Source organism: Spermophilus citellus (genome assembly GCF_964194105.1).
Source record: "Spermophilus citellus genome assembly, chromosome: 1".
In the NCBI taxonomy this organism is placed as follows: domain Eukaryota; kingdom Metazoa; phylum Chordata; class Mammalia; order Rodentia; family Sciuridae; genus Spermophilus; species Spermophilus citellus.
This window is the reverse complement of record NC_138182.1, coordinates 234,573,842-234,585,621: the sequence shown is the minus strand read 5'-3', so window position 1 is coordinate 234,585,621 and position 11,780 is coordinate 234,573,842. Positions and strand designations below refer to the sequence as shown.

The 11,780-nt window shown below is 35.8% G+C and overlaps 1 protein-coding gene across 4 annotated transcripts in view; it reads left to right on the top strand.

The window, feature by feature from the left end:
- Positions 1 to 482: 482 nt before the first annotated feature.
- The window catches only part of SREK1 (splicing regulatory glutamic acid and lysine rich protein 1), a 38,010-nt gene continuing 26,712 nt past the window's right edge, over positions 483 to 11,780 (top strand). For 2 of the 4 annotated variants that reach the window (XM_081284485.1, XM_081284487.1), the window contains exons 1-2: positions 846 to 1,608; positions 9,460 to 9,593. Coding sequence is in view for 1 of the 4 variants with exons in the window: in XM_081284484.1 (XP_081140610.1) it covers positions 1,543 to 1,703; positions 9,460 to 9,593 (295 nt within the window). In the remaining 3 variants the exon portion in view is untranslated. Of the gene's footprint in view, positions 1,704 to 9,459; positions 9,594 to 11,780 lie in introns of all 4 variants that reach the window. The other 2 variants (XR_014020866.1, XM_081284484.1) reach the window with 2 other exon arrangements.

Here is an 11,780-nt window from a genome sequence, read left to right as displayed (position 1 = left end):
GCTCAGGGCCTGGAAAAGTTTCTGAGGCTGGGTTTGAACTCATAATCCTCCTGCTTCAGCCTCCCAAATTACTGGGATCACAGGCATGCGCCACAGTGGCATCCCTTATCATTGGTGATTTTAGCAGTAAAGTACTGGCAACCTTTTAAGCTCAAGGAGGCAGATACACGTTCCGTAAAACTTGTATTTTTGTATGAAAATTCAAATAAATGCTTTTATTGGAGATTATTCCTACCTGGGCAAATAGCAGAAGTACTTTCCATTTCTTCACACTTATTTAAAAGACCTGTATTCTAAAATGCAGGTTTGATAAAATCAGTTATTTTTTACTCCTTTGTCAAGAATATTCTTTAAGAGAAAATATTTAAAAATTTTGGGGCCAGGGTTTGTAGTACCCTGGTAGAGTGCTTGCCTAGCACGTGTGAGGCACTGAGTTCTATCCTCAGCACCACATAAAAAATAAATAAAGGTATTGTGTCCATCTACAACTAAAAATAAATATTTAAAAAAAATCTTAAATTTCGTGTAGTGTGACTGGGTGTATGGAGGAGAAGAATACAACATATAAACTACCAGTACACTTTGGTGACATTGTCTTGGTTCCTGCTAAGGTGTCTACCATTGCTTTTAGACCATCAGTGCAAATGTCAATATAGTGAAAAAAGTTAACAAAACCTCAGTATTAGTATGAAAATTGTCTTGACCTTGAGGACCCACTGCAAGGGTCTCAAGACCCTTAGGATTTTGTGGCTAACGGCAATTTGGGAAAAGCTGCTCTAGACTCACATACTTTTGTCTCCCATTAGGCTGCGAGTTCTAAGTGGATCGTCTGTGTCCCTTTCGTGTCCTTGTCTAAGAGTGTCTAACATATAACAATAAATACTAATATCTGCAGAACGAATGAAAACATCGCAGAGCCTCTGGTTTACTGCTTCCTTCCTTAATTCAATTGGAAACTCCACGTTTTGTGAAAATTTCCAAGATGTTTCACAGGTAGATGGCTGTCTTTTTTTTTTTTTTTTTTTTTTAAGACAGTTGACGGGCGGGGCGGGGGGGAGTCTCCTGTACTGAATGCTGCGGTGCAGTTTGGGCCTGAATTTGTCGATGATACCCGGGTGGCATCAGCAGGCCAGGCCGCTGGATTTCCCAATCCGACCTAAAGACTGGAAAGATCTGGGTCTTCCACGCCCACAGGAGCACCAGAACTGGATCGAGTTTTAGGGAAAAAAATAAGCAAACAAAAGCCCCCCAAACACCAATCAAAATCCTGGCGGAGAGAAAAGCAGCACCTAGTGCGCAAAAGACCCCAGGGGCCGGAGGGCACAGTCTCCGGAGACCCGCCGGGTTGCCGGGGCGACGCTTCCGGCTGGCGCGCGCAGCCCGGAGAGCAGGGGAGTTGTGAAATGGTCGGCTAGACCTGCCCGGCGTCGTGAATTCAGCAGCGGGAGCGCGCTCGCGGCCGCGCGTCCTCAGCTTTCCCGGCTCCGTCGCTGACGCGTCGTAGACGTTGGGGAGCGGGAAGGCAGTGGCAGCGGGATCGGGATGAACAGCGGCGCAGGCTTCGGTTTGGGCTTAGGCTTCGGCCTTACCCCTACGGCGGTAATTCAGGTGACGAATCTATCGTCGGCGGTGACTAGCGAGCAGATGCGGACGCTTTTTTCCTTCCTAGGAGAAATCGAGGAGCTGCGGCTCTACCCCCCGGAGTAAGTGCAGGAGCTCGGCTGGGGGAGGGGCGCGGCGCCATAGAGACCTCGGGAACCTAGGCGTGGGGGAGAGCGCGGGCGCGCGGCGCCGTCACGTGATCGCCTGGGCTTACCTTGGTGCCCATATTTGATTAGGGCACCGGGCCCCGCTGCCTCGTGTTGCTGCTGTCCTTGTTAGTCAGGTTTTGAGGCTTAGCCTCCGTATCAAGCCCTTACAAAGGATTTGAAGTAGTTTCCTTTCCCATGCCTCCGGAACTTGTGTTATCTGCCTGGCCTTTGAATTCAATGCCCCATCCTTTTTTACTCTCCCCTATTTAAGATGGCCGCAGGTGGGCCCGGAATAGCCCTCATGGCAAACGCCTGATAACGTTTTTGCACTATGAAAATCGAGGAGCCTGTGTCTGAGCAGCTGCCCAGTTCTTTAGATCTTGGTGCCAGGCTGTTAGTGCAGATTAAGAAGCCTGTGGCTGATGACAAGACGAAATTCTGTTTTTTTTTTTTTTTTTTTTTTACGAAAGGCGAACTCAGAAACTTAGCATCTTTTTGGTTTATCTAACTCCGCCCAGCCGTGTTATTAAAGATAGTGTCTATTCGATCTTTTGGTTATAGATTAAAATTTCCTGCCGGATGGTTACACTGTATCCCAGACTTTTCAAAAACGTGTAAATCGGTGGAGGATTATCTCTAGTGTATATATACTTTTAAAGTCTGGATTTTGACTCGCATTCACAGGCCGCAGCCATTATCCAAGTAGTGTATTTGAAGGGTAAATTTCCCTTCTACAATATTATCTAATCGGAAAACTTGTAAGTTGTACGGGGTTTGCAGGCTCCTTACCTTCTTGCATGCATGAACATTTCTTTTTTCTTTTTTTAGAGGTAGATCTTATTAAGAACCACAGGTTTTTGTTCATTATATCAAACTCCTTTGAAGGAAGAGGAAGTAATTGCCCAAGATTTCTTTCCTTTAAAGAATTTGCATTTAATTTGGCTTATTTCATAATGATGCATACGTTTTGTTTTTTGTTTTGAAATGTTTCGTGCATGCAGAAAAGTTGAAATAATACGGTCAACTCCCATGTTCCTTTCAAGTGTACTTCCTAATTTTTTGATTATTAAAATTTTTCCTTCTAATACTGCTTTTTCCCCCTTCTTTTTTTGATCTAGTGTATCATCAGAGAACAGCTATGGCACTTAGTTACTAGAACAGGCTGCTCTTCCCTCACCTTTTAAAAATCCTTCATGGGCTGAGGATGTGGCTTAAGCGGTAGCGCGCTCGCCTGGCATGCGTGCGGCCCGGGTTCGATCCTCAGCACCACATACAAACAAAGATGTTGTGTCCGCCGAGAAACTAAGAAAAAATAAATAAATATTTAAAAAAAATCCTTCATGACATTAACACTTCGTTATATTTCCATTCTGTCTTGTGGAACAGGCCATAATTTGAGTTTATAGAAGTTGTTTCTTCATTCAAGTAATATATTTTTGACTAGGCTAATGTGTATGTGCACACACATGAATTTTGATTGATTAGCTATGGCAGTATAGCTTTGAATATATGATTTAACTTTTGCAGATGCTTTCAGCCATCTCTTAAGCACTCAGTGTTTCATAATTGAGAAGTGTTTGGAGGAGTGCTGTATCCTGGAAGAATTGGAGTCAGGCATTAAAATAGTCTAAACATGAAACCCTGGGAGTTAACCTTGTGGTATCTCATAGGTAGAGAAAATGTATCACAGAGCATGGCCAGCCTAATACAATTTGTATGATTGAAACCAGGGTTAGAGTGATTATACACTCCAGTTACTATCTGGTACTAGTAACGGCATTTAAAAAAAATTAATGTCATTACTTGGAGTTTAAAAGTCAAAGATGTTGCTTTACAATAGAGTTAGTATGTCACAAACTATTGGTAAAATTGTAGCATAAATATAATACACATAAGCCAGGCCTATTGAAAACTCAGGTTTTAAAATTTAGTTCTTTTGGCATAAGCCAGTAATTCAATTTCATTTTAATAATGAAATTTTTGTGTTTATATAAACATTATTTTTATTTGTAACTTGTCTTTTTTTTTTTTTTTTTTTTTTTTTTTTGGTGCTGTCAGATGGTTAAATATCCCAAGTTCTCAGCCAGCCTGGGCAAATTAGTAAGACTCTGTCTCAAAATAAGTTAATAAACAAATAAAAATAAAAACTACTGGGGATGTAGTTAGTGGTAGAGTGCCCCAGGTTCAATCCCAGGAACATAAACCACTCATGCCAAGAAAATACATCTAAATCAAGTGATTCCTTAGTTTTTCTGTAAGTGCAATATGAAGTCCCTCATTCTTCTCATTCTTGTTTTGTTACAGTAGAGACACACTTTATTAACAGGTTTTCTGTTTCATTATGAAGTTATTACCTAGTTTTTATATTAAAGATATTTTTGCAAATTTGTCCTGGACTGGACAAAAGTGCAGCAGTAGTAGTTGTATTGAAGATACAGAATTGTTTTGTACCATCCTAAAAACACTATTTTTAAAATTTTATCTTTGGAACCTGAGTAGACATTTGTTTGTTTTGAAATTGGAAATAAATTTGGTTTTGTGTTGTATGTGAAAATGTTTTTTTTACTAAAATTTCATGGGACTGGGGACATAGCTCAGTGGTAGATTGCTTGTGTATTATGTGTGTAGTTGTTGTTTCAGTCCACAGCACCATACATACACATAAAACATATGATTTTAGTTGCTAAAATGAAAACTTGGATTTTAAAATTTAGTTCTTTTGGCATAAGCCAGTGATTCAATTTCATTTAAATGTTTAAATAATGAAATTTTTATAAGTGTTTATTATAAATATTACATTTATTTGTAACTTGTCATTTTTTGTGTGCTGTCAGGTGGTTAAATATCCAGTTACTATTTTAATTTTTGCACAGTAAGTGAATCTCATAGCTTATTAAAACTATTTATACACGTAAGGCATTTTTGTTTTTTCAGCAAACTTTTTATTGAGGTGTAATGTGCAGACAGAAAAATGAACAGATTGTGATTGTACAGCTTGATGAAGTGTCACAGAGTAAACATGCCCAGGTAACTAGCATACAATCAGGAGTGTAAGCCCCTAGCAGGTCCTCTGTGCCCTTCTTCAAGTGACTAACCCCCAAAGGGTAATCCTGTCCGGATTTCTGACACTGGAGATTTTACCTGTGTTGTTTTTTTTGCTTGCTGGTTTCCTTCACTTCTCTGGTCTTCAAAAGTTCCAAGAATGAAAGGTAAAATCTATCAACTACTTATTTAAGCTTATTTAGTTAAAAAATTAATATTATCAGTATAACTATTTTGTTGAAAATATAGAAAAAGAAACAATACCTGTGATCCTACCATCCATCACAACCTCTCTATTTGCATATATTACCCTCCAGTCTTTTAATATGTGTTTATTATAATGTATTATCAAAGGATTGATACAGTTCTATAAACTTTTTTCACTTCAGCTGTAATAGCATTTTTCATATCCCCATACTTTGTTTATAGTAATTTTTAAAGACTAATATGTGTTTGGAAATTCTATCATGAAATATATTGGTATATTTTAGCTGCATCATTTAGTGGTGTTTTTGATTGTCAGCAGTGATTATTAGTGGTCTTACTGGCAGTGTTAGTAGTTCACAAGAAAGCCTTCTATAAGGAGAAATTGTGCTGTCTAAAGTATCATTGGAGCCCTGTGGAGAAGCCCTATGATAAAATGATGCATCAATTAATATTTCCATACATAAAACTCATTTTGCCCATGTTTATTATATTCTTTTCTATATTTTCTCTAAAGGATGATACTAATGTCCAGTGTACATTGATGTAAAATGTAGGATATATACAGTCTTGGCTTTTGAAAATGTGCCATCATCATGTTGAATGAAAGAAGAGAAAACTAATGTTCAAGCTCTACTACTTTTGGGTATTGCTACTTCCTGTGGAGTCTTATGTTTAGACTAGTTGAATTATGTAACCTGCTTTTATAATTAAAACTGTCAAAATTAAAAATGACAATCCTGTTTAAGTAAATCTAGGGACTGGAGATGTGGCTCAATGGTAGGGTGCTTGTCTAGCACGTTATGAGGCCCTGGGCTTGATTGCCCAGCACAGAAAAAAGAAAAAGTGAATTTATTGGTTTTAGATACATTAGAGAGAAAGATCTAAATACAAGGTTTGGAAACATGCTGATTTATAAATACATACACATTTGCTTGCTGAGATTTGTCATCTCTGTGGAGGCTTGCCACTATCATATATTAGTATTATATTTAAGATAAAGTGTTACTGCCTTTCTTGAAAATCTTAGGTATTTACATTTTTACAAAACAATGTAAGTTGGGCTTTACTGTATTTCAAAGAGGTAGCTGGAGGTGAAGATTAAGAAAATGCTTAAAGCACTTTCATGCTTAATAATGGTTTTTAGAACAAAATAGACAAAATATTTTTAACCAATTCCTAGGTTTCTCAGATCTTGGTGTCATGTCTTCACATGTAGTAGTTGTGCAAATCAGTCTCAGATTTCCTGTTTCTTTGGATATTTAAAATGAAGTGGGTTTCAACTAGGGGTAGTTGGCAGTGTGTTTTTAATTTTCAATGATGGTAATTTGGTTTTCATTCTTTCACAAAAGGTGTTTCAGTTTAGGTAATGAAATTAAAGTGATGGTTTGTCAGGTTTGTGAAGATTTCAGGACTAAAAGAGTATTCCTGTTGCAATTGCTAGGGTATTTTTAGTAGGTCATTGTAATCATAGATTTTATTTTTTGGTTGCAAAGGACAGAAACAGTGTTACCCAACAATCTACCTTAAGAACAGAGAGTTGATAATGACTATAAAACAGAGAGGCCTCTTGGGAAAAGGGCCTGGGAACCAGAAAGGTAGTTCAACAATCAAGGTGATTGCCTCTTTCTCTGAAGAGGCTTTATTGACAGGTATGTTTCTGTTTATCTACTCAGTTTCTTTTCAGATCTATTCTGTATTCCTTCGTCATCTGGCTGTCACTTTTCAGCTTAACAGAAGATCTAAGTGTTTCAAGTTCATTTAGTCAAGCCTGACTACCCAAATTATAGGTTGTTGGTCAGCAAGTGAAATGGGCTTTTGTGATGGTTTTGATCAGTTGTGGCTAGATAAGCCAATAGGCTCTTCTAAGGGTTTTCAAATAAGGAAATTGTGATGGTGTCTGTGTTGAAGCTGCATTGATAGCACAGACAGGAGGTATTTTAAGATGACTTACCAGAAGACATGACACTTGAGCCAAGTTGGGACATTATAGCTTGATGGAACAGCAGGTACAAAGATCCAGATGTTTAGGATGTTTTCTTAGAACCACAGGTATTTCTGTGCCTGGAGTTTTGGATATACTTAGATGATGAAGTGAGAACAGAAGGGTGCCTTTGAGGAAATGTAATCTGTGGAGTGACACAATGCAATTTAGGGTATAGAAGGGTCTGTTTTTGTGGAAAAACAGCAATAAGGGATTGAAATTGGATGCAGTGTGGTTGGTTAGGAACCATTATAGTAATTTAGGTGACAAGTGCTGAATTAAGGCTTGGTAATGAGAATTATGAAAGAATTAATGTGACAATAGTTGGGAGGTAGACTCAGCAGAATTTATTGGATGAGAAGATGAAAAGATCAAGGGCAATTTATCAGTCAGGATAGGCAGGGTTTTAGAAACAAACCAAATCTCAGATTATTTCTTATGCTAAATTGGTGGGGTTGAAATTGTACTCATTGGGGGCATTGTGGGATGAAGCTGATGAATCCACCCTTCATCTATCTTTTAAAACTTTTACAAGTTAGACACATTAGTTCTGCTCATGTTTAATTGACCAAAACAAGTTACAGGGCCACACCTTTGTTCAAGGAATAGAGAAATGGAATTTACCACGTACTCAGAGGGAGCTTTGGAAATATTTGGTAAATAGCACTAATAACTGACTTCCAAATTACAGACTTGGGAAGAAATGTGAAGACATTTTTAATTGAGATATGAAATACAGACAAGAGGGCAGGCTTTGTAAGAAAAAGAGAATGGGTAATGTATTTGGATTTAATGACTTAGGGGTGGATGAAAATGTATTGTCAGCCCTTGGATCTGGGTGTCTAGAGCTCAGAAGAAGCTTAAATTGGAGATTTGGTAACGAAACATGGTGGATAAGCATAAATATGGACATATTTACCTCTAAGGCAATATATGAAATGCTTTGGTTAAGATAGTGGGTAAAGGGGGATTTTTGGTGAGGATTGGTATGAATCCTGGATTTGGATGATCTTAGGCAGAGGAAATAAATTGAGTTGATTAGAAAAGAGGTAGTTTTTTTTTTTTTTTTTTTAAACTAAATTAGCCCTAGCAGTATGTTAATGATAAATATAGTTTTAAATGCAAATACATTTTATTTGTTTGGCTTAATAGCATGTATGTAAATTTAACTGTTATTAATGTGGTTATTCTACATTGTTTAAAGATGGATTTGTTGCTTTTTGTGAGGGATTACAGAGAAAGATTTTTGAACTTTAAAATGACTAGTATTTGTGGAATGACTAAATAGTAACTGAAAATGATGGGGTGTTTTTGTGGGGAGATGTATACTGGGGATTGAAACCAGGGCCTTGTGCATGCTGGGTATGTTCTGACTCTACCACTGAGCTATACCTTTAGATCCCCAGAATTTTAAAATTCTTGATTGGTTGAATGATTAAGATTTCATGAGATTTGGATTTACATGATTACTTTAAACCTTGACTTCGCCATTTTCTAGTTCAGAGATGTGGCTAACAGTAAATTACTGTTATTATTCCAGTTATAAATGATGTTTTCACATGATATCTTTTCTTTTTAGTGTAAAAAGCTTTCAAATGAGTGTGTATTTATATTATAGATTAGGTATATATTTAGGTACTTTTTTCCTGCTACAGACAATTGTAGATTTTGATGAAAAATAATTATGGATATGTTGACAAAATGTCCACGAGGGTAGTAACTTTTAGAATCTAACAAGATAGATTCATATATGGAAAAATTTCTTTTATTTGTGCTGTGTCTGGTTCCTTTTTACTATAGATCTGCCCTAGATGGAATTGAATCAGTGGTTTAGAGTCTACGCTATTTACTATAGCAGCAAAATGTGTGAAATTTTGTTTATAATTTTTTTGGGGGGAGGTCTAGAAAATCACATTGCCATCTATCCTGAAACTAGCTGGTATATAGCTGGTATATACATAAAAACCTTAATTTAATTTTTTGTTTCTAAGACTACCATCAAGTTTTAATGACTTTTTCTTTTTGTGTTGAGGATGAACCCAGGGACTTGCACTTGGCAAGTTCTCTACCACTGAGCTATATACCCCAACCATGTTTTTAGTGATGTAAATGCTGGGGAATCACATTTAAAAAGGGTTGGGATGGTTAGAAAATTTGAATTTTTAAGAAGTGGAGCTTTCATAAAGGGATTTTTGCCTATTTAGGATGACACAGTGGTTGCATCAATTGATTTTACATTTCACTGAGATTCAGGACTGATTGAGTTTTAAGTTTTATATATAAGGCTATAGGTCTGCCTAGATTGCCTCTTTCTGGTGAGACATACCACCATTTAGTGTTTTAATGATCACTTGCAACAAAAATTTCCCAAGTCTTGATTAGGTAAGAGTACGAAAACATGTAAGAAAGATTTTAAGTGAAAATGACAAAACGAAGCAAATATTTATTAGTCCAAATGTTTTTGTTTTTATCTTGCAGCAACGCTCCTCTTGCTTTTTCCTCCAAAGTATGTTATGTTAAGTTTCGTGACCCATCAAGTGTTGGTGTGGCCCAGCATCTAACTAACACGGTTTTTATTGACAGAGCTCTGATAGTTGTTCCTTGTGCAGAAGGTTAGTATCTCACATTTTTTTTTCTATTAATTTCTGTTCTGTTTCTGTAGCCTTTTGGCTTCCTACAAATTAGCAAGCAGACAGTACTCTGATGTGTGTGTGTGTGAGAAAGCAAGAATGAAATTTGGAGAAGAAAAGAATTTTTACCTAATGGTAAATTAAAGCGGTTAATTTATTACACATGTATGTTTAAGATTTTACAACTGCATAAAGTATTTGGCTTCTTGTTTGCTTTAGTTTTCTTTAGGAAATTTACAGATTGTGAAGAGAGCTTTTTATATTTAAAAAATAGAAATGGGTATGGGAAATTTTTTGGACTTTAAATGTACAAAGTAAACATCTACCTGTGTATATAGTACTAATAATATTACAAATAAGAAATGTATACATTTTGCACAATTGAGGTTAAGTGATCTTTATAGGAAAAATATTCTTAATTAGTATCTTCAAGTATTCTTTTAAGATAACTTTATTTTTACTGAGATGATTGTTTCATCTTCAGTGTATAGTGTGCTATGCAACTGGAATTTACTTATTTAAATTGGTTCTTTTTGGAGGTAATTGAAGAAAAAATCATGGTAAGCTATTTTTCAAAGCATCCGTCAAGGAAATAAATAGGAATAGGACCCAAGGGTCTTACATGTATTTGTTAAATTTTTATGACTGCTTTAAAAGCTAATTATTACTAATATTTTTTAGTAACTTACTTTTTTACAGAACCATTTATATATAATAGACTACGTTGAATTTTGGTGTATAATTAACTTGAGCAGTATGGCATGTGTACATGGATTTTAGAATTTAAGCAGTATGGCATGTGTACATGGATTTTAGAATTGGGTTATTATAAATTTAAATGCCCTTATAAGTAGATAATTCCTGGTGGATGATGATAACATATTTTACAACATTAAAGTTCCCAAGAAACAATTTAATGGGCTTTCATGTGTAATTTTAACACCTCTTATAGTAACCAGGTTAATATTAAAACAATTTAATGTATATAAGCAGTTTGCTGCATTTTCAGGGTTTTATTCTTATTTCAGAATGTCTGTTCTGGAAAGTCAAAAACATTTTAGTCAAATACAGTGAGTACCAGGCTGGTATTTTTGAAGTCCCAGAATAGGACATTCTGGCTTTTTTTCAGATAAATTTGAAAGGGTCTTCATCATGTTTGGGTGTAAGGGAAATAAAAATTGATTAAAGTTAATTATCTATATATGTCTTTATCTGGAGTTCTATAGAAGTACAGTGAGCCCCAAATTGGAAAATGAATTAGGAATGAAGCTGATTAATGGTTTAATACTATATAGTTTATATTGAAATTTCATACCAAGAAACCTCAATAAAAGAAAAATCAAGTAGAAAGTTTACTAAACTGGAATATAATATCAGAAAATTAAACCACCAACAGCACAGGGTCTTTTATTATGTCAGATCCCATTGAATTGGATAGAATTTTTTAGCAGTGTTGCTTTGTTGGAACCTGGCTATGTTTCCATAGAATGTTTCAGGTATCAGATAAGCCCTGACTTGTCGTAAATAGTCAAGGTTATGGGCATGTAGATATCCCTTTTACTGTTTGTTTTACTTCATAGAGATGAATAAATGCAGTTTTTTTTATAATTTCTAAGTATTTTTAATATTACCATTTAGAGACAAAGCTTTGCTATTTCACACATGAAAATTTAAGCATACTTTCATAGTAATTTAGTTATGTAAGTAAATATTTCAGAACATATTAGAAAAACCTTTAGATACCATTTTTCATTAATTATATTAAATACAACAGAGATGAATTTATGGAACCTGAAGAATTTCATATTGAGCTGCTAAAAGTCTGATCATGCACTGCCAGGAAAGAAATAATGCATTATTGTACTAAAAAAGAGAGCATAGTGGGTTTGAAATAAACCCAAGGAAAGCATTACAGTGGAGGAAGTTCTATTAAGAATAGATGTGATGTGGTGTGGCGAGCAGTCTGCTCTGCACATCACCGAGTGCGTTCTTTCCTTGATGTCCTAGAAATAGTCATGATGTAAATGAGAGGAATCATAGAAAAAATTTTTTAAAAAGTTTTTTAGTTTGCTGTTTTTTTAGTTCAGATAGTGACATGAGAAATCCTAATCTGTAAAAGTAATGTTTGATGTGTAACAGGTACATACTTTTAAGCATTAACTATTGTTA